Below are 21,954 nucleotides of genomic sequence, written 5' to 3'. Positions count from 1 at the left end.
ATTGTTCTACAAACCCCTAGTGATGCCTAGGAATGTGCCAGGCACACAGCAGGTGTGTGGTGGCAGGAGGGGAGGGAATTGTCCAGGATGAAGGATGCTCCCTTGGGAAACATGTGGGGGCCCAGTGCCTGGTACACAGCTGGCATGGACAACGCTCACACTTTCCCCTGTTCTCCCCAGGGTCTAGCCCATGTGCCCAGGGAGCAGGCACTCCTGTGAGGACAGGGGATGCAGCTGATCAGCCTCTCCCCGCTGCATGTAGGTAGCGTGTGGCTTTAGGCACTCTATGGTGGCTACAGGCCCCTGAGCAGGAGGACTCACCACCCATGGTAGTGGTGGTGTTGGGGGTGGGGAGGGTGTCTTTTACTGCCTCAGTTTCCCTTTTCAAGTAGGGCTACAGGCCAGTTCTTGGGGCTTCCAACCCCTGCTGACCCTTTACCCCAAATGTGGCACTGAGATCCCTACATCTTATTTGATAAAGTCCTCCCCAGTTTGGCTAGGAGGAGCCTCAGCACAGAGGCTCAGGGCCCAGCCCACTGTGCCCCACCCAGGGTCCATACCTGAGGCCGTGGCTGCCGTCTCCTCGGCCAGGAGCCACTCCTTCTCCTGCTGCAGCCGCTGCAGCTCCCGCTCATGGTGCCGCTGCAGCTCCTCCATCACCTGCTGGTGTGAGGACTCCATCTCTGCCAGGCTGCGCTCACATGCCTCCTGTGGGCCGGAGGCCAGGGTATCACCGGCTGCCCCATTCCTCTGGACAGCAGCCCTTCCCCAGCCTTCAGAGGAGAAGGTTCAGGGGCAGGTACACCACCTCTTCCTGGGTCCCAGCACCTCCAGTCTGCACCTGCTCCTGCTCCCACCCCCACCCCACGGCTCCTCATTCACAAACCTCACCTTAAGCCCTCCAGGACCTCCCCGTCTTAGAGTCAAGTCTCTGTTTCCATGGCTGACCTTTACGGTCTCATCCCTGGTCCTTCTCTGCCAAGCAATCTTATAGTTATGGTTGCAGCACGTTCACACCTCTGAGCTTTAGCTCATGCTATTCCCACTGCCTGGAATTTTTTTTTTTTTTTTTTGAGACAGAGTCTTGCTCTGTCACCCAGGCAGGAGTGCAGTGGAGTGATCTCAGCTCACTGCAACCTTCGCCTCCTAGGTTCAAGCGATTCTCCTGCCTCAGCCTCCCAAGTAGCTGGGACTACAGGTGCCCACCACCACGTGCGGCTAATTTTTATATTTTTAGTAGAGATGGGGTTTCACTGTGTTAGCTAGGATGGTCTTGGACTCCTGACCTTGTGATCTGCCGACCTTGGCCTCCCAAAGTGCTGGGATTACAGGTGTGAGCCACTGCGCCCAGCCTGGAATGTTTTTTTGGGCAACTTTACCTCCCTGGATAATTTACTGACCTGAAGCCCAGTTTAAATGTCTCTCCTAGCTCTGTCTCTGGGAAGCCTCTCCTCTGCCTCAGAAGGTTCTACTTCTGCCAAACCATAAGTTCCCTGAAACTATAAGTTCCCTGAAGACTGAGAACATCTGCCTGGGTCCCTAGGGTCTAGGCCAGGGCCTAACATGTGGCAGGTGCTCAGTAAATGAGCTGAAACTGATGATGTAATACAAAATAAGGCTTAGTAGATAAGATGGGCAAGTATCTCAAAGATTAATAATACCCACTGCTGGGAGTGTCTGCTATGACGGTGTCACAGGGGGGCAGGGGTGGTCCCGTGGCATCATCACATTCTGCGACCCCACTGGTTGACCTAGCAGGTCCACTCCTAGGAATGATCCCACAGAAAGTTGTATGTGTACAGAGACTTCTGGAACAAGGGTATTCCCTACGGCAAGGTTGGTAACAGAGGAAAACTAGAAACAACCTAAGTCCCTATCAGGGGAACTCTTGAATAAATGATGGGATCGAGCTTGACAATGGGCCACAGGCAGCCGCTAGACAGAGTTTTTGTGTGGATGCTGTGGAAAAAGATCCCAAAATGAGGTGGTGAAAGTTGACTTCTGACACTACACATGGTATGATCCCACTCACGGGAACAAAGGTGCAGACCTGTCCGTCCCAGTGAATGGACGCGAAAACACAGAAAAGGTAGGGAGGATATTGTGGGGGGTAGAATGATAGCCCCCCAAAGTCTTCCACATTCTACTCCTAGGATCTGTAACTACATCATGTTACATGGCAAAGAGGAATTCAGGCTGCAGAGGGAATTAAGGTTGCTAATCAGCTGACCTTTAAATCGGGAGATTATCCCGGATTATCTCTCAAGCCCAGTGTAATCACAAGGGTCCTTAAAAGTGGACGAAGGGGGCAGAAGCGAAGAGTTCAAGGGAGGTGTGACCAGGAAGGGATGGTCAGAGTGATGTGGCGGGAGAAGGACTCGACGTCCCCTCTGCAGGCTTTGAAGATGAAGGGGCTGAGAGCCAAGGGATGCGGGTGGCCACCAGAAGCCACAGAAGGCAAAGGATACAACGGGTGCCTGCCTTGGCTGCCCATGCCTGCCTCGGCTGCAGCACAGCAAGACCCGCATTAGATTTCTTGCCTACAGAAGTGTGAGGTAATACGTGTGCATTATTTAGGCAGCTGTGGTGACAGGTTACAGCTGCCACCAGAAACTGATAGGCAGGCAGCAGCAGCCACCAACGGGACCCCGGGGTGGCAGCTGGCAGCGGAAGGAGTGTGGGGGTGTTGATTTCCACCCTTTCAGTTTGTTTAAATTATTTTTGAAAATGTAAACCTTTTTTTTTGATAATTAAAAAAATGTTTAAGGTCATTAAAAAGGGAAGGGGAAGAAGAGCCAGGGAAGAAACTGAGGCACAGAGGGCCAGATGAGGGACTGTGTCTCCCCCACGCACAGGCCACCTCCCCACCTCACCGGCAGCCACACCTATGCTGCAGGGGATATTTATTTATTTATTTATTTATTTATTTATTTGAGACGAGTCTCGCTCTGTCGCCCAGGCTGGAATGCAGGGGCCGGATCTCAGCTCAGTGCAAGCTCTGCCTCCCGGATTTACGCCATTCTCCTGCCTCAGCCTCCTGAGTAGCTGGGACTACAGGCGCCCGCCACCTCGCCCAGCTAGTTTTTTGTGTTTTTTAGTAGAGACAGGGTTTCACCGTGTTAGCCAGGATGGTCTCGATCACCTGACCTCGTGATCTGCCCGTCTCGGCCTCCCAAAGTGCTGGGATTACAGGCTTGAGCCACCGCGCCCAGCTGCAGGGGATGATTTGATAGAAGAGCGAGGGCCAAGAGCTTTATGTGGGGACAGGGGTGGCTGTCCCCTGGCTTCCGTTCCTGCCCTCTATATGTCTTCTGGCTAAGGACAACAGAACACGGCTTTCAAGCTCAGAGGGGGGTCTTCATCCTGGCTGCGCCTTGGAGTAAACCTGAACCAACTCCTTGCCCCCTCTGAGTTTCAGTCTTGGCGTCTGTAAAGGAGGCCTTGCAGGACCAGCCCCCGAGGCTCCCTGGGCACGGGAACCCTGCGCACAGAGGGAGTCGGTATGCCAGCACCCACCACTGGGGAGCCCAGCAATGTGGGGGTGGGCACTGCTCCTCTGCAAAGGGCCAGACCAGGCAGACCCAGCAGCTCAGGGGTGCAGGGGCTGACATCAGGAGGTGGGACTCAGCTGACAAAGAGGGGCTCCTAGGCGGCCAGGGGCTGCTCTCTCACCTACCTTCCTGAGTGGCCCAAGGTGTCCTGATCCTGGCTGCCACCTCTGACATGGACATCAAAGAAGATAAAGAAATGCCTCACGTCCCCCACTGCAATAGTGGGGAAGGGTTCTCTTTACCAGACATCCAGTGGGTGAAGCCCCAGACCACTCAACAGCTGTCCTGCGGCAGCAAGCCCCCAACCCCTGAAGGCAGGGCACCCACTCAGCCTGAGATACCAGCTGGGGAATCCCTCCCAGCTGTCACTCCTCCAGGTCCACCAGTTTCCAGCCGCCTCCTCCCATGCCTGAGGGTGACACAGATGACTCAGCACCTCTTCTCTGCCGCCCTCCACATCTGGGGTCACTCCTCCACCTGCCTGGTCTTCAGTTCTGTTTCCCAGTTATTCCCTTCTCCCCTCCCACCTGCTCCCCCTGCCCACCCCACCCTAACGGGACGAAACACTGACAGACTTTGATGTGCCCAATGGGGCACCAGGGAACCAGAACGCCTGGACCCCAGACACAGGTTTGCCTATAGCTCAAAGGTCACACCCTTCTGTGGGCCTCAGTTTTGCCACCTGTAAGCTGAGAAGCCAAAGCAGTGCCTTTTAAACTTCATAGTAGTGGCAGAGCCTTGATCCAAAGGAAATCTGAAGCTGGCTCTATGAGTAAAATGGACAAAGACGGGCCAGTGCAGTGGTCACATCTGTACCCCCAGCACTTCAGGAGGCCAAAATGGGAGAAGCACTTGAGCCCAGGAGTTCAAGACCAGCCCGGGCAACATAGTGAGTCCTTGTGTCTACAAAAAAATTTTTTAAATTAGCCAGGCACGGTAGTGTAGCCTGTGGGCTGAGGTGGGAAGATTGCTTGAGCCCTAGAGTTCAAGGCTGCAGTGAGCCTCTGTGCCACTGCACTGTAGCCTGCGTGCCATTGAGAGACCTCATCTCTAAAACAATTAAAATAAATAAAATAAAATGGAGGAAGATGAAGCCGCTCTGACTATAGGTGGATATGAATAGGTCCCAGCCCCTCCCACCCAGAAAGCAGCCCCTGGAGCTTCTTAGAGCAGAGCGCAGGCAGAAGCCCCCTGGCTGGGGGCCTCGGAGGTCCTCCCACCTGCTTCAGCTGTGGTGTTGGGCCCCCAACTCCCCTGTCTGCCTCAGGGTGGGGGGCTACAGGGCACAACACTGGCTCCTCCCTGCCCCTCCGCGGGACAAGTTAAGCCCCCGGGCGCGCCCTCTGTGTCCCACCCCAACTCCCCTGCCTACTCATCAGTGGAACCTCCATCCACTACTTGGCCCCAGGACGGTCTCCGGGCTTCCCTGCAGCAGCAGCCCCAGCCTCAGGGCCCCCAAAGGCCCCTCTGCCTTCTGTAGCACCGGTCATCCAGTCCGAAATTCTCCTTCCTCCATACCCTTGACATTCACCCTCCTTCAGCCATTTCCTAACACCTTACACCTGGCCCTCTCCCAAGCCCCCTCCACTCTGACATCACTTTCCTGATGTCACTGTCTGACCCCAAACCTCCGAAAGTCTGTGGAATGAGCTTCTTTTTGTTTGATTTGTTCTTTTTGTTGTTGTTTTTAGATAGAGTCTCACTGTCGCCCAGGCTGGAGTGCAGTGGCAGGATCTCAGCTCACTGCAACCTCTGCCTCCCAGGTTCAAGGGATTCTCCTGCCTCAGCAGGAGAATCTGCCACTGGAGAGCGGGGATTACAGGTGCCCACCACTGTGCCCTGATAACTTTTGTACTTTTTTTTTTTTTTTTTTTTTGAGACGGAGTCTTGCTTTGTCGCCCAAACTGGAGTGCAGTGGCCGTATCTCAGCTCACTGCAAGCTCCGCCTCCCGGGTTCACACCATTCTCCTGCCTCAGCCTCCCGAGTAGCTGGGACTACAGGCACCCGCCACCTCGCCCGACTAGTTTTTTGTATTTTTTAGTAGAGACGGGGTTTCACCGGGTTGGCCAGGATGGTCTCGATCTCCTGACCTTGTGATCCGCCCATCTCGGCCTCCCAAAGTGCTGGGATTACAGGCTTGAGCCACCGCGCCCGGCCTGTACTTTTTTTTTAGTAGAGACAGGGCTTCACCATGCTGGCCAAGCTGGTCTCGAACACTTGACCTCGAGTGATCCACCTATCTCACCTCCCAAAGTGCTGAGATACAGGTGTTAGTCACCGTGCCAGGCCAGAGCTTCTAACTCTTAGCTCAGCACTGAAGGCCTCCACAACAGACACCAACCAGCCTTCCTTCTCATGCCCCAGCCAATGCCTTCCTGAGAGCCCCCTCACGACGTGACCTCCCCTTGGAAACTTCTAGAAGGCTCCTCCTGCCTAGGGCCTGGATCTCAGTCTTCTTTTCTGTTGCCAGGCTGGAGTGCCATGGCACGATCTTGGCTCACTGCAACCTGGGCCTCCTGGGTTCCAATGATTCCCCTGCCTCAGCTTCCCAAGTAGCTGGGACTAGAGGTGCGCACCACCACACCCGGCTAATTTTTTGTATTTTATTAGAGACAGGGTTTCACCATGTTGGCCAGGTTGGTCTCGTTCTCCTGACCTCGTGATCCGCCCACTTCGGCCTCCCCAAAGTGCTGGGATTACAGGCATGAGCCACTGTGCCTGGCCCCTTCTTTTCTACTTTAGATAATGGTGTGATAGGTGTGATAACTACAGACAGCTGATTGTCAAATTTTTAGGAATTATGTGATGTAGTTGTTAAGCACAGTCACCAAAAATTAAATTTATATACTTATAATTAAATTAACTACATTAAAGACAAGGTAATAAATGCTCAAATTTATTACTTCCTAATTATTTCACTGTGTTTTATTATGCATGCTCTTGGGGTCAATCACATCGACTGTATCTGCATGGTGGAAATCCTATTGGATAGTGTGACATCTCTTCCCAACTCTGTGTCCAGGGACTTTGTGCTGGAAATGCAGCATTGGCCACAGTGGGAGTATTTACACTGCAGAATTGGTAAACATTACACATCAGGGCTTGATTTATTGTTTAGTTGACTGTCTAGACTTAATCAAGTGACAAGAAAATGTTAATAATGCAGATTAAACTTAAAAGTGTGTCATATCTATAACCATTACATTGTAAGTAGAACACAAAATTGCAAAAATATTCTCAATAGAAAATTCTCAAATATTCTCAGTAAAAATCTACCGTCCGATTTAGCAAAGAGGTCACTCACAACATGCAGCAGTAACGTTTCGACAAATGTCTTCTCATCTTACTCGTTACCATAAACAAAAGCGTCAGGCAGTACACATGTTAAAAGAACCGCCGTTTGTTAATTGGTTGTGGATACAAGAGTATGGAAAAATCACTGAAAGCATTCTGAGAAAAAGCCATTTGCTATATGAAATTCACAATAAAATTATATATTTTTTATTTGTAAATTGTGTACTAAGCATTGTTTTTATTGGTAAAATGTATAATAAACTCATACATGTGTACACACACACGTTTTTTCTAGAGAGTTAGTTTGCCCTAGTTGTGACAACCAAAAGTGTTCCCAGACACAGCCTCATGTCCCCAAGGGGGACAAAAGACAAAATGGACCCCATTGAGAACCACTGTCCTAGGCAGACAGTGCGTTCTGTGAGGGCCACTGGAGGCTCTCCTGTCCTGCAGACCTCCTTGAGTGGGGCCTGGCCTGCTGGGCCTCGGTAAGATTTCCCTGTGTTCAGGGAGTGACTCTCGGGGCCACTGGCCCCCAACTTCCCCGGGGCAAGGGTCCAAGTGCAGAGTGTCACACGGGGACTCACACACAGGCTCTGCAGTCAGCCGGACCCTCGCTCAAATCCCACCTTTGACACCTGCAGGCAGGGTGACCTCAGGCAAGTCACATAACCTCTCAGAGCTCAGTGGCCTTGTCTGTAAAATGGGCACAGTGATCACGCCCACCAGCTGTGGGGAGAGGAAATGAGATGACGCATGTCAAATGCCCCACACCTGGGTTCCAGCACACACAGGAAGGGCTCCCAAAATCTCAGCTGTTTCCTGATAACACGGCAACCAGAAATCTGCCCCCTCCCCCTGAAAAACAGCCCCTGGCCTTACCTGTGAGATGTAGCCCGGGGGGATGTGGCCGTCCTCCTGGGATCTCGGCGCACTCTGAGGAGCCTCCCCTTGGAGACGCCACGCCTCCAGCTGGGCCCGAAGAGCCTGAACCTATGAGGGAGAAGGGTGGTCAGTGGGGCCTGGAAGCTGGGGCAGGGCTGGTGGAAGGCAGTGAGGAGCCACAGGCTTCCAGCTCCACACGGATACAAGCCCAGCATCCCTGGAAGGCGTAGGAATGGCTCAGGGTTTGAGAAGAGCAAGCAGCCCTGGAGTGAGATGTGGCCAGGGCACATGCTGGGCTGTTTCCTGGATGGCCAGGTCAATGACCTGGGAGAGCCTTGGCCCAGAGAAGGCTAGACAGGGTGAGGAACAGGAAACTATGGTCACAGATGTTTACACATCATGTAGGTGACAGAGGAAACATCTTGGAGCCTCAGTTTTCCCGTCAGTAAAACCGCTGAGGTCTACCCTAGCGGTAGAGGCCACTATGAGGATTCCATGAGTCAGTGCAGGCAGGGAGGTCATGTGCAGCAGACACACAATAAACGGTCTCTCCCTTCTTTTTTTTTTTTTTTTTTTTTTCAGACAAAGTCTGGCTCTATTGCCCATGCTGGAGTGCCGTGGCTTGATCTCGGCTCAGTGTACCCTCTGCCTCCCGGGCTCCAGCCATCCTCCCACCTCAGCCTCCCAAGTAGCTGGGACTACAGGTATGCACCAGCACGCCCAGCTAACTTTTGTATTTTTTTGTAGACATGAGGATTCGCCATATTGCACAGACTGGTCTCAAACTCTTGGCTTCAAGTGACCCTCCCACCTTGGCCTCCCAAAGTGTTAGGATTACAGGTGTGAGCCACAGTGCCTGGCAGGTCTCTCCCTTCTCTTCCCACTTCCCTTCTCTATGGCAGCTAAGGGCAGAACAGGGAAAAAAAAAAACCAAACTACTAAGGTCTAAGGAAGAAGATTCTAGTTCGCAGGAGTGTGGGGTACACACTCACAGATTAGGGGTGAACTCCCCATCACTGTAGGAGTGCAAGGGACAAATACCAGGGTGTGAATGCAGGGACTGGAGGGATGTGGGGGCAAGGGGCCTCCTAGAGAACCAGCGTGGTGCCTACCTCCTTCTCCAGTGCCTCGTGGCTGTCACTTGGGGGCCCTCGGCGCTCTCCGCGGCTTTGGTTGAGCAGGGCAGTGAGGGGCACCCGCTTATTCTCCCGCAGGGGCAGCTTCTCCAGCTCCTGCCACTTCTTCTCGATCTCCTCACTGAGCCGGTTTTGCTGGTCCTCAGTCAGGGGGGCACCCAGGCCCCGGCGCAGCCCCTCACCAGCGGGCACCTCTGGGGTCCTGCTGTCTGTGGCCTCAAACCACTTGCGTCGCTCCTCGGAGCGCTGGGCCAGGTCCCGCTCCAGCTCCTCCTGCTTGGCCAGGCGGTCAGGAGTGCGGGCCGGGGTGCGGGCCCGCTGCGGGGGGGCCTGGGTCAGCGGGGAGAGCTCCACGTAGTCCAAGGCCTGCCGCTGCCCATCTGCCTTCCGAGGGCCACCCCGGCTGACGACCTCAACGCCCGCCCGCTGCTCCCCTGCCTTCAGGGGGCCCTTCTGGGTGCCGTAGTTGTGCAGCGTGTTCTCCTTATTACAGTCCGAGAGCCTAGGGCACCAGCAGAGCCACGTCAGCTGGGTCCTCACTCCTGAGTCCCGCAATGAGCACTTTCGGAGCGACACCTGTGTGTCTGGCCCTGTGCCAGGGGCTGGAGACAGACCCCAGGGAAGGAAGCAGCCTGACCTAAGCTTCCTGGTTAACAGAGCCCGGGAACTTCCCAGCTCCACCACTCCACAGCCCAGGGACCCACCAGGATGCCTGGCTTCCCTCGACCCCTCTTGTTTCTGTTTCTCAAGGAACAGGGTCTCACGCTGCTGCCCAGGCTGAAGTAGAGTGGTGTGATCATAGTTCACTGCAGCCTTAAACTCCTTAGCTCAAGTGATCCTCCTGCCCTGGCCTCTGAAGTAGCTGGGACTATAGAAAGGCACCACCATGCCCAGCTAATTTTTTAAATTTTTGATAGAGATGGGGTCTCAGTATACTGCCCAGGTTGATCTCGAACTCCTGGGCTCACGTGATCCTCCCACCTCAGCCTCCCAAAGCTCTGGGATTACAGGCTCACGTGAGCCATACCACGCTGGTCTCTTTGCCCTCTTTGAGCTGCAGTGACCTCATCTGTAATGTGGGACAGCAGCGCCTCTCACAGGATGGATGTGAGGACGGGGTGGGCGAATGTGGAAAGCAGGCAGAGGGCTTTTTGCAAATGGTGATCAAGGAGTTGGTGTAGGACACGATGTCCCGGGTTCCCAAGGCTCACAGTGGCAAGGGGGATGCCCACAGTCACTGCTGATGGGGTGAAGGCAGGGACCTTGGGGTGCAGAGAACACAAGTTGTGGCGACTCTGAACAACTATGGCAGTTGTCTTTATCCACAGTCATAGCCGGGTACGTGGTCACCCTGCCAAAAACTACACTTGCAGTGTTCCCAGAGCTACCTGTAGCCACGTGACTATAGGCTGCCAAGTGGGTGCGGCACGTGGCTCCCCTGAAAGGGCAGAGCGAGCCCCACCAGGCCAGGACTGCATACCTCGGGGCTGTTCTGAAGGGACACATAAACATCTGTCTCAATTAAGCGACTGTGCCCGGGGTTTCTTTCTTAAAGCAGCTGGGCCTATACGCTAAGTAACAGTCCAACTCACTGCACTTCAGAGTACACAAAGTGCTCTGGGCACATCCTCGCACATGTGCAGACATGACACACTAACATGACAGATGGGGACTCTGAAACCTAGACGGGAAAGCCTCTGGCCTAAGGCTGAATAGCCACCGTGTGGCCAGGCTGGGGGACTCGGCCTCCAGGTTCAGATGATCCTCCCACCACGGCTGGCTAATTTTTAAATTTTTTGTAGCGACGAGGTCTCACTATATTGCCCAGGCTGGTCTTGAACTCCTGAGTTCAAGTGATCCCTCCGTCTCAGCCTCCCAAAGCGCTGGGATTACAGGTGTGAGCCACCACACCCAGCCCAGCCCCCTTTAATACCATACTCTGTTCCCACTGCCCAGCAGCTCCAAGTCCCAGCACCCCATGGGCATCTGGGGTATATACAGTGGGGGACTCTGCCACTGGGTAACTCAGCCCTCCTGCCCCAGTGCCTGTGGCAGCCTCCAGAGGGAGTGAGCTCCTCATCCCAGGAGGCGTGGGCTCCAAGGCCGAACTACCTAACCACCCCTTCCCAACACAGGCTTAGACATGGCCCCCACGGCACAGAGACAGAACAGCCACCTGGCAGCGGCTTTTGACTCACAGGCATCTCCACCAAACAGAAGAGGCCCCATCACATTTGAGGAGGCAGATCAAACCTCAAACCCTCAGCATACTTCTGGATGATACTGAGAATGCTCACTGCTCTCTTCCCATGTTGTTGACAGAGAAACGAGGGCCCAGAATGTGCAGTCCTCAGGTGAGTGCCTAGAAACCCACTCAGGGACGCAACGGAAAGTGCCTCCCCCAAGGCCCCAGTCCAGCTTAGTACGTACTTGGTGACATCTGGGGCTGAAGTTGGACGCACGGTCTTTCTCAGAGCCTCGATCCAGTTCCGCCGGATGCCTGAGGTCATGGCCGACAAGGTATAGACAGCATCCTTGGTCTGTAAGGCCACCGCACAGGTAGGTTGCCACATGGCCAGCCGCATGACTCCCTCCCCACGACGGACCCCGGGGAGGGCGGCCCTTCCTTCCACAGGGGCATCTAAGGTCTTGAGTCGGGGGTGGGCAGGGGGTACAAAACCTCCCTTCCACTGGCCTGGGAAGAGCCCTGCCGGCTCCAGCGTGTCCCCTAGATACGCTAAGTGTTGGCATCACAGCTCTGTTTGGCTCTGAGGACAGAGCCTCTGGGTAAATGAGTGACAGGGATCCAGTCTCCATGGTGAGCCACGTTCAATACCAAAACCTCCCTCAGGGGCCTCCAGCCACGTTGCCCACCACCAGCCCCAAGCTGCACGCAGCCTCACGTGGATCTGGAAGCCATAGTTGCGCTGCACCGCGTACTCGGTGACATCCGTGCAAGAACGCAGGTCGATCTCACCATCCAGCTCGTCTGCCTGGAGCATGAGGGTCCACTATGGTCCGTGTGGGCCCTGGTGTGACCCACCCCAGTGATCCCAGCCAGGCCACCCCAGGCCCTTCTCGGGGTTCATCAGTACACCCATGGCCTCACCTCCTCAGCAGTGGAGTCTCTGTAATATTTGAGACTTGAATCTGTCAGCACAAACCAATGTTTCTTCCACTGTGAAGTAGAGGTGGTGGTGAGCGAAGGGGAGGGAGGCTGGAAGGAGGATGGAATGAAAGAGCCAGTGTGTGAGATTGTACAGGTGTCCTGCGTGGCTGCCAAACTCACTACTCTGCACACACGAAGGGTGGGGAGGCAGAAAATGCCGATTTGAGACCTGGCCCCTCCATGTCCTCTCTTAGCATCTGTGAAATGGGTTGGCTTCCCCTCCGTAACCACACCCCCCGGTCCTTCCTGGAGCCCCTTTTAAGATCGCCAAGGCTCCTCAGGCACCCTGGACCCAGTGCAGACAGGGAGGGGTGATGATCTGTGTAAGCAAGTCAGGGACTCAGTGGGGCCAGGATGTCACGTCTTTTTCCATATTCCCCCAGATCACCACCATGGTCAGGGACAAAGGTCCCCCGGGAAGTAGGACTGGACGGGGCCCCAGGGTAGGAGTGAGTGCCAGGCACGATCTGCTTTTTTTTTTTTTTTTTTTTTTTTTTTGAGACAGAGGAGTTTTGCTCTTGTTGCCCAGGCTGGAGTGCAATGGTGCAAACTCCACTCACTACAACCTCCACCTCCTGGGTTCAAGTGATTCTCCTGTCTCAGCCTCCCGAGTAGCTAGGATTACAGGCGCCTGCCGTCATGCCCGGCTTTTTGTATTTTTAGTAGAGATGGGGTTTCACCATGTCAGCCAGGCTGGTCTCGAACTCCTGGCCTCAGGTGATGCACCTGCCTTGGCCTCCCAAAGTGTTGGGATTACAGGCGTGAGCCACCGCGCCCGGCCGCATGGTCTGCTTCTTGATCTGTAGGCTGGCTACCCACATCCGCAGCGGGTGAGAATGCACTAACCTGTATGTTTAGGATTTGTGATTGGGTGCCTTCCGGCAGTGCCTGTCTCTGCTCCAGCTGGGGTTAGATTGGCAGGACACGTAGGAAAGGGGTGGGGGCGCCAGAACAGCCCGATATTATGCCAAGCCCAGCCCACCTCTAGGCTTCTGGTCACTCCACTGGAATGCCAGTTGCGGCCCGCCCACTGCCAGGTCAGTGCATGTCACCCGGTCCCCAGCCCTCCCGGAGTTCCCTCACATCACCAAGCCCTGTCTGTGCTGTTGGTTGTTTCAAGTACTTAGTTTCTCTCCTCAAGAAGATGGTAAGTTTTCAAGGGGCATGCAAGGATGATACCTTCTGCTTCTTTCCACATTGCCTCCCTGAGAAAAAGAGTTTTGTACCCAAGAGTTCCCTTTTTCGCTGTGTGCCTTTAGGCAAGCGTCTCCACTTTTCTGAGCTTCAGTCTTCTGAACTGTAAAGTAGGGCTACTAAGAAGTCCCCACAGCCGGGCATGGTGGCTCGCGCCTACAATCCCAGCACTTTGGGAGGCTGAGGAGGGTGGATCATCTGAGGTCGGGAATTTGAGACCAGCCTGACCAACATGGAGAAACCCTGTCTCTACTAAAAATACAAAAAAAATTAGATGGGCGTGGTGGCACACGCCTGTAATCCCAGCTACTCGGGAGGCTGAGGCAGGATAATCGCTTGAACCTGGGAGGTGGAGGTCGCAGTGAGACGAGATTGCGCCATTGTACTCCAGCCTGGGCAACAAGAGTGAAACTCTGCCTCAAAAAAAAAAAAAAAAAAAAAAAAAAGAAGTCCCTACACCTTCTGGTGAGGTGAGCAGTGCCTAACCCTCTCTTGTGTGTATGGCTGTCATGCCGTTGGCATAGGGATGGACATCAGGTTGTTGGGTTTGTTCTGGGAGGCCAGGCCTCTTAGAAGCATTTTGCTCTCACTAAGTAAACGGAGTTGCTGCTGCAGACCTCAATTGCCTCTCTGTAAAGTAGGACAGGGGTTCTATGCCAAGTGGTTTCTTTAGCTCTTCCAGGCCTAGCCTATGACTGTCTGAGATGGAAGCTGGGTGGAGCTCCATGGACCTCAGGTGCGCTGAGTTCTGAGCCTGGGTCTGTCCCAGGTGCTCCTAGGCCTGGAAGAGACCAACACCCTCGTGGGCCCGTCTCCTGTCCGTGCACCAAGGGGTTGGGCTGGCTGAACTCCCAGGGCCCTTCCAGTTCAGACATTCCAGAACCCTGTGATAGAGGATGAGTAATGGCCAGCTCTGGGTGGGGCCTGTAATCCCTCTGCCCTCCGGGGACCCTGGGTGGGGAGGCCAGGAAGGGGTCACTGGCGGGGTGCCGGGCTTTGTGTGAGCCTAGAGAGCAGCCGCCAGGGACGGCGGGCAGGCAGCGGGTAGGGAAGGCTGTGGGCTGGAGGGAATAAAACATGTGGGCCGGAAACACAATGAAATCCCCTCTGGCTCGGAGCCCTCTCCGGTATGCAGGCTGCACGCAGACCGGAGCGGCAGGCACATGCAGGGCAGGGGTGGGGAGACGCTCCCGCCCAGGCAATGTGGGCAGGGAGCCAGCCTGGCAGCCAAAAGAACAGAGCTGGGGAAACGGCCACTGTCCCTGCTGGTTCCAAGGACACATATGCCAGAGGAAGGGAAGGGTCTTTAGCTGAGCCCACAGTAAGTGCCAGGAGCTGTGTGGCACCTGTACGTGCTTGATCTCTGTGACCTTGTTATCCATTCAGGAAAGAATCGCCATTATTCATTATACCCATGTCACAGATGTGGCCACTGAGGCCTAGAGGAGGCTTTGACTCAACCAGTGTGGTTCCAGGTGGGTGAAACCCCAGCACTTGCGCCGAGCCCCACCTCCTCAGGCCAGGCTTTGTGAATCTGTGTCTCGGGCCAGACGGCTTCTATGAGACCTTCCACTCAAGACCCTCGACTCCCAGCCAGGCTCCTACGGAGGTGGGAGGGCCAAGAGACCCTTGATGAAATCAAGGGATGGGACACTGGGTGTGAGGGGCTAGACGGCCCCTTGCTGTGATCCCTTTTACACACTGCAGACTGCTCCAGGAGGCAGAAGCCTGATGGGCAGCCTCTGCCCCTCCCAGCCCCACCCCCACTCCTGGGCTGCTCAGGGGACCAGCAGCGGCACAAGCCAGTCTCCTCCCCTCCCGCCTCGGTCCTCCTACCTCTCCAGGCTCATCCAAGATCGACATCCATCCCTTCTTGAAGTTGAGCAGATCGGGCTGTGGGGAGATGAGGAGGGAGGTGAGTCGGGCCCAGCAGGAAGCCAACAGGGACTGCTGAGGGGGGTGTGCTGCACCCACCCTATCCCCAAGTCCTGTGGGACCAAGCTCCTGGGAAGCCAGCCAAGAGGGCTAAGGGCCTAGGTAACCCCCAAGTCCAAGCAGGCCTCCCAGCCACTGAGGCAGCCCTGGCCCCTTTCCTGATAGTGGCACTCGGAGAGCCGAGAAGTTGGGCTGGGTGGCTGGCACACACACCCAGATGTCCCAGGGGCCTCTCTCCAGCTGACCCTTCACCCAAGAGTGGGAGAGAGAGGCTGGGAGGACTCTGCCTGTATAGAGACCCCCTGAGAGCTCAGAGGGCAGTCCAGACCAGCAGCACTGTGCGAACTGTCCAGTTCCTCCCTCTGACGAGGACCAGATGCCCCACAGACCCTTCCATGGGCCCGCCAGTCCTGCCCTTTCCTTGGCTCCAGGAGACTATGGGAGGTGAAGCCAGTCGCAGGCTGGGGTCAGAAACCCTCTGGTCCCCACCTAGATCTCTTTGGGAAAGGTCAGTCCTGGCAAGCCTACCTTCCGGGTGTTGCCCAGAGGGGCACAGCCCCGGGGTCTGGGGGCTGCCAGCTGCAGCATGTCCCATGGGGACCTGTGGCAGGCACCCCAACCCAGGCCTAGATAAAGAAGTTGCTCATCCCGGCATTTTTCTGACCATGCTCATCTAGTGGATGCCAACCACCAGACCCTGCCTTCCTGCTGGGGAGACCTCTCTCATCTAAGTCCTGGTCCCTCTGCAGTCTCCGCTCCTGACACCGGCAGGGAGGAGGTGGCCACCTGTTGCCATGGCTCTGAGCCTACCTATCAGCCCCTACATCGAGGCCTCACCAGGCCAAGGTGTCTGGTTGCGTGCAGAGAGAGGGTGGCATGGCTCAGTGGGGTGGGTGGTGACAGTGGCAGCTGGAAACCAGAGCCACCTTGCCTGGCCACCTCTCCTGACCCACCCTCCTCCCATGGAGCCCCTTCTCAGGTACAGGAAGTGGACCAAGGGGGGCTTGGGGCAGCTGAGGATCCAGAACCCCCCACAGCTACAGTCGGCGGACCCAGTAGGTTGGCATCCCAGCTCCACTCTGCATACCTGTGTAAGGGAGAGACAGAGGCTCTGCTCAGAGCCGAGAACCCCTGGGGCTGCATTTGTCCTGCTGCTCTGTATTCTGCCCACCCCATCTTCCACCTGAGACAGAGGCTGCCCAGGGCGATCCTAAGCTAAGAACGAAGATTGGTGACCACACCTGGCTCCACTTCCCCTCAGTCTCAGACCTCCTGTGGCCCCAGGGCCTTGCAGGGGGCTTGACCACAGCAAGGCTCAGGAAAAACTTGCTGAGGAAATATCTACCCCCTGGTCTAAATTTCTGTGCTTTTTAGGCCATCTCCCCAACCCCCACCTAGCCCGGAGGAGCTAGGCTTCCTGGGCCCACAGAGCTGGCACCACTGGGCAGCCCCAGGCGAAAGTCCCTGGGCTAGGGCTGGGAGATCAGGGCAGGAATGACAGGCTGTCAGGCTGAAACCTCTAGGGCTGCCTGGGAAGTGGAGTCGCTGTGACCTTCCTAAGTCACATCCCCCTCTCTGAGTCCTGGCTGCCTGATGTGGCAAATGATGAGGCAGTCCTCCCCTCCCGCAGCTTCCGACAGGACTGAACGTGTCTGTACAAGGAGAAGCCTGGTGATCCTCCAGAGCCCAGTACAGACACACCACATACCATGTCAGGCACGCCATGACACAGTGACCTTGGGGATAGAAGGTCACCAATTTGAGTTTTGTTGAGACAGGGCCCTGCTCTGCTGCCCAGACTGGAGTGTGGCGGTGTGATCACAGCTCACTGCTGACTCAACCTCCCCGACTCAAGCGATCCTTCCACCTCAGCTTCCAAGTAGCTGGGACGACATAGGCACTCCACCACACTCAGCTAATTGTATTTATTTGTTTTTGTTTTTGTTTTGTTTTGTTTTGTAGAGATGGGGTCTCCCTATGTTTCCCAGGTTGGTCTCAAACTCCTGGGCTCAAGTGATCCGCCCACCTCGGCCTCCAAAAATGCTGGGATTACAGGTGTGAGCCATTGTGCCCCGCCAACCAATGTGTTTTTAAACTGGCAGGGAAACCTGTCCCCAGGTTCAAAAGGTCCGATCATCTAAATCTCACACGATGCCCCTTCGTACAGGGCTCTTCAGTCCCAGCTACCTCTTCTCCACCTGCTAGAAGCTCAGTTTCTCCTTCTGCCTTTTGGAAGCACTGACAGGTTCTCACGGCCCCACCTCCTACCTAGCCAGGGACACAGCCCCTCTATGCACCCTCGGGCTGGTGAGACTCACTCAAAAAGGCTTGGTATCCCAGGCTTGCTTAACAGTTCCAGGGACGGCTCCAGGTGGCTTTATTTATTTATTTTGAGACAGAGTCTCTGCTGCCCAGACTGGAATGCAATGGCACCATCTCGGCTTACTGAAACCTCCACCTCCTGGATTCAAGCATTTCTCCTGCCTCAGCCTCCCAAATACCTGAGATTACAAGCGCCCGCCACCATGCCCAGCGAATTTCTGTATTTTTAGTAGAGACGGGTTTTCACCATGCTGGCCAGGCTGCTCTTGAACTCCTGACCTCAAGTGATCCATCGCCCCTCCTCGGCCTTCCAAAATGCTGGGATTACAGGCACACATGAGCCACCACACCTGGTCTCCAAGTGGCTTTAAAACAAAGTCCAGCTGCCTCAGGACGGCAGGGAAGCCTCATCACACTCTTCCAGCCTAGCCTCCCCTTGCTGAGGGGCCTGTGTTTATACCACTGCATAGTCCTTGCCGATCACAACACACCAGGACTGCGGGCCCTCACACGTGCCGTGTCCTTGGCCTGAAATACTAGACTTCCTCCTCCTCTGATGACCAGGCAAGCCCCTACTCAGACCTTAAGACTCAGTTTAATGGCCACCTCTGAGGTCCCTTCACAGTCCATGCCACTCACTGTACCACCAGTGGCCCCAGTCTGCTCTCCCACGGCCCCTCTCAGAGGCCTCTGTTGCATCCGTGACTATTTTGAGGCCCTTTACTTATCCTTCACAGGCTAGACTAGATGCAACTCAGTCAGGGCCACACACTGTTTACCTGCCAGGACTCAGCACAGATGGGGCTCAGGGTGTGTCTGCAGAATTTTTTTTTTTTTTTTTAAAGCATCAGGCACTGTTCTAGGCCAGGAAATTAGCTGTGACCAAGAGCTGTGGCCCCTGCCCTGGTGGACTGCAGGAAACAGACAGTAAACAAGGGACCAAATCTAATTTGATGCCCAGCAGGCGAGGGGGAAGGCTGCTCCAGGAGTAAAGCTGCACCCAGGCAAAGGCAAAAGGGGTGGAAGAGGATCCCGACTCCCTGAAGCCCTGGAGCCTCACACAGTCACACACCTGTGCCACTTGCCCTGTATGAATCCCTGACTTAGGGCACTGGGGCCAGGGGAGGAGGGTGTGAGGCGGATACAGGAGGAGCACCAGCTGAGAGCAGGCTGAGGTCTGCATGGCAGCCAGGATGAACTCATTGAACACTATTAATGGTGATCATAGCCTCCTCTCTGCTCTAAAACCTTTCATGGCTCCCTATTGCCCCTGACCAAGCCCTAGCAGTGAGGCCCTCCTCCCACCCTGTCTTCCACCTGAGACAGAGACTGCCCAGGGAGATCCTAAGCTCTTGCTACTTCTCAAACACAACCACCCGCTTCTGTCCACACTGCTGTCTCCTCGCTAGTCCATCTCCACCTGACGAAACCTTATAATCACAGGAGGACACCTCCCTCGGGAAGGCTCCTGCCACCAGCAGGGACGTCCTCCAAGCACCCCACACACTGCTTCTGACAGCCTACCCTTGCTCAGAACGTGCTGCCCCCAGGACAGGCAACTGTGAAAGAAAGCTGGAACGGACCTGGACACAAATTCTGGCTCAGCCTGGGACTCACTAAGCTACCTGGGGCATGACACTTCACCTCACCACACCTTGGTTTCCTCATCTGTTTGATGAAGATGTTACTACCAACCTTCAAGGCTCAGATCTGGTAACGTGAAAGCACACGGCTAAGGGCCAGGCAGGCAGGTAGTGGGCACTTGGGCACAGCAACCACTCTCCTCCTGGCCCCAGGACACTCACTCAGCTCCTCCCCCCACATCCCTTCTGCTCCTGACAGGGAAGGGGAGGCTGCTGACGACAGGAAGGGCCAGCAGGGAGGTGGCAGGATGTCCAGGAGGAGGGCGAGGAAGTCCAGGCAAGGCGGTCTGGCTATCACACTCACAGGGCAGGGGCTAGGCGTGCCACGCCCCCAGCAGCCCAGCCCACTCCTCCAAAGGGTCTCCACTCCCCTGAAAGACGACTACTGGCGCCTGTGCGCACACACACCCTGCTCATCCTCCCCCAGGAAGGCCACTGGGCTGTCAGAGGCTCCCTGAAGCATTAGCCAGAAACCAAAAGCAGCCCCACCCCTCCCTTCCCGAACAGCACGGTCAGTGGGCCAGAAGGACCGGGAAAGGAGCTACTCCTTCCCTTATACTTGGGGTGACCTCGGGCAACTCACCAGCGCCCCTCCCCAAGCCTCAGTTTATCCGGCTGTGAAGTGGGGAGTCCAGTGAACCCAGCTGTGAGACTCAATATGCTAACTATGGCACAGGTAATTGATGGGGCTTGAGTACAGCTCACCCCCATGACAAAGGCAAACCCCTGCCATCGTGCCCCCTACCCAGACTAGCAGGCTTGTCCCAAGGCCCAGGACTGCTGCAAAGTGCAAGCCCGGGAGGACGTGGTACCCCGCCGCTTCAGAGGTCCCGGGACTGGCTCCCGGGCTGTGGGTGGGGCGGTCCGGACCCTTCTAGCCCACGCGAGCTCGGGCCACCGGCCACACGGGGGGCCGGCCTGCCAAGGCCCGGGTCAGCGCGACCCATCCGCGCCCAGGAGCGCCCCTCCCGAGCTCAGGCCCACCTCCGCTCCTCCCTGGGGCCCCTGGCCGCCTTGGGGTATCGGGTCTTTGCCTAGGGGGCTGGAGGAGAGGTGGGAAAGGGTCGCCCCGAATCCACCCTTTACTGGTGCCGCAACTGTGAGGGGGGGCGCCCAGGACGGGTCGTTCCGTCCCCTCGGGGTCGCCTGGGCTTCTGGGGTTGAGTGGGCGAGGGAAGGCGAGGAGGAGCCTACGGGAAGGGTGAGGCCGGTCTGGCCGACCGGCGCATCAGAGGTGGCCCCATCTTCCGGCCCAGCCCTCCTCTAGCCTCCGGGAAATGAGGAGGGGGCTGCCCCGGAGGGGAGAGGCTGGGCTCTACCTGGGGTCGTCGCCCTCCTCCCGGCCTGGGGCGCGGGCGGCTGACGGGGGCACTCACCGTCATGGCGGCGCCCCAGGGCGGCGGGAGCAGGAGGCAGGAAGGTGTACGCGGCTCTCGGGCCGGGCTCCGCGGCGCGGGGACCCCGCCGCCGCCGCCGCCCCTCTCGGCCGCCCGCCGCCGCGCCTCCGGCCCTTCCCTTCCCCGGCGCGGTCCCGGCCCCTTCCATCCGCCCATAAAACTTTTTTTTTTTTTTTTCAAACTTCCTGGGAGGACCCGAGCGGTCCAATGGGTGGCGGAGAAGCCGAGACAAACAGCGGCGGGGGCCGCGGCGGGCCAATGGGAGCGCGGGCCGGGCCGGGGGCGGGACCTGCCGCGACGGGACGGGCGCGCTAGGGCGGCGGGACCGCGGGGCGGGCGGATGGGGCCGCAGGGAGGGGAGGGCGGTGGCGGCCGGAGGGCGGGCGGGCCCGGGCCGCGGGCGCGCTGGGAGGAAGGAAGGGCCCAGCGTGCAGGTGACTCCGTCCGGCCATGGCGTGGGGGCGGAGGATGCGGGCGGCCGGGCGTGGCACGCCTCGCCCAGGCTGCGCTTCCCGCCCCGGCCTCGGAGCGATGGGTCCGCTAGAGCTCGGCGCCTAGATTTGGCGGGGCTCGGGGCAAAGCACCCTGTACTAACTACTCAGCGGGTCCCACTCGCCAAGAGTCGATTTTCGTCCTCACCACAGACTTGGGAGGGAGGTCTCGTTTTGCTAATGAGAAAACGGAGGCTCAGAGGGGTGAGCCGATTTGCCCGAGGTCGCACAGGAAGAGGCGGAATTCCTAGCGAGTAAGCTGGACACAAAGTGAGTTCTTGGATGGCAGGGTCTTTCCCAATACCCACTCCTCACAAATGGGCCTTTTTTGGTTTTGGGTTTTTCAGGTGTGGGCGAGCACCCGTCGCTCAGGTTCCCAGAACCCTGGGCCGTTTGTTAGATGCTCTTTTCCTGCAGGTGGGGAGGGACCGTGGTGGAATTGGTTGCTCAATGCACTAGGAAGCTCGTGTGGCACGGGGATTACAACCTAGTGTTATCTTAAGCAGGTACCTCTCGGTGCCCAATTTCACTCTCTGTAAAATGGGGTAATGCTGTTACCTCATGAGGTTGCTGGAAGGATTAAGTGTTAATTCAAGTAAGGCACCTAGGACAACCTCTTTATCCCTCATTAGCTATCCTTAGGCAGGGAAGCTTGGAATAATTGCCATTTCAGTTATTCTGCCATCTCGATTTGGGGTTCAAAAATTATTGCTCTTGCCGGGCGGGGTGGTTCACACCTGTAATCCCAACACTTTGGGAGGCTAAGGTGAGTGGATCACTTGAGATCAGGAGTTCAAGAGCAGCCTGGCCAACATGGTGAAACCCCATCTCTACTAAAAATACAAAAATTAGCCGGACGTGGTGTCAGGTGCCTGTAATGCAGCTATGTGAGAGGCTGAGGCAGGAGAATTGCTTGAACCCAGGAGGCGGAGGTTG

At 56.4% G+C, this 21,954-nt stretch overlaps 2 protein-coding genes across 23 annotated transcripts in view; one reads left to right on the top strand and one right to left on the bottom strand.

The window, feature by feature from the left end:
* Positions 1 to 21,954, bottom strand: part of TRIOB (TRIO and F-actin binding protein) — a 76,842-nt gene that overhangs the window by 7,424 nt on the left and 47,464 nt on the right. For 2 of the 5 annotated variants that reach the window (XM_071080548.1, XM_071080549.1), the window contains 7 exons: positions 15,067 to 15,123; positions 11,977 to 12,045; positions 11,771 to 11,860; positions 11,298 to 11,407; positions 8,844 to 9,369; positions 7,729 to 7,839; positions 561 to 708 (listed from right to left, as the gene is read on the bottom strand). In XM_071080548.1, coding sequence (XP_070936649.1) covers positions 561 to 708; positions 7,729 to 7,839; positions 8,844 to 9,369; positions 11,298 to 11,407; positions 11,771 to 11,860; positions 11,977 to 12,045; positions 15,067 to 15,123 — 1,111 coding nt within the window. Of the gene's footprint in view, positions 1 to 560; positions 709 to 6,435; positions 7,576 to 7,728; positions 7,840 to 8,843; positions 9,370 to 11,297; positions 11,408 to 11,770; positions 11,861 to 11,976; positions 12,085 to 15,066; positions 15,124 to 20,506; positions 20,699 to 21,954 lie in introns of those variants that run through there. The other 3 variants (XM_024787562.2, XM_071080550.1, XM_071080551.1) reach the window with 3 other exon arrangements.
* LOC105464472 (uncharacterized) overlaps positions 20,050 to 21,954 on the top strand; it is a 45,768-nt gene continuing 43,863 nt past the window's right edge. For 3 of the 18 annotated variants that reach the window (XR_011614148.1, XR_011614149.1, XR_011614141.1), the window contains exon 1: positions 20,885 to 21,288. The gene's annotated coding sequence lies outside the window, so the exon portion shown is untranslated. Of the gene's footprint in view, positions 20,184 to 20,777; positions 21,289 to 21,954 lie in introns of those variants that run through there. The other 15 variants (XR_011614143.1, XR_011614142.1, XR_011614136.1 and 12 more) reach the window with 10 other exon arrangements.

Source organism: Macaca nemestrina, chromosome 15 (genome assembly GCF_043159975.1).
Source record: "Macaca nemestrina isolate mMacNem1 chromosome 15, mMacNem.hap1, whole genome shotgun sequence".
In the NCBI taxonomy this organism is placed as follows: domain Eukaryota; kingdom Metazoa; phylum Chordata; class Mammalia; order Primates; family Cercopithecidae; genus Macaca; species Macaca nemestrina.
This window is presented reverse-complemented; position numbering and strand designations above follow the sequence as displayed.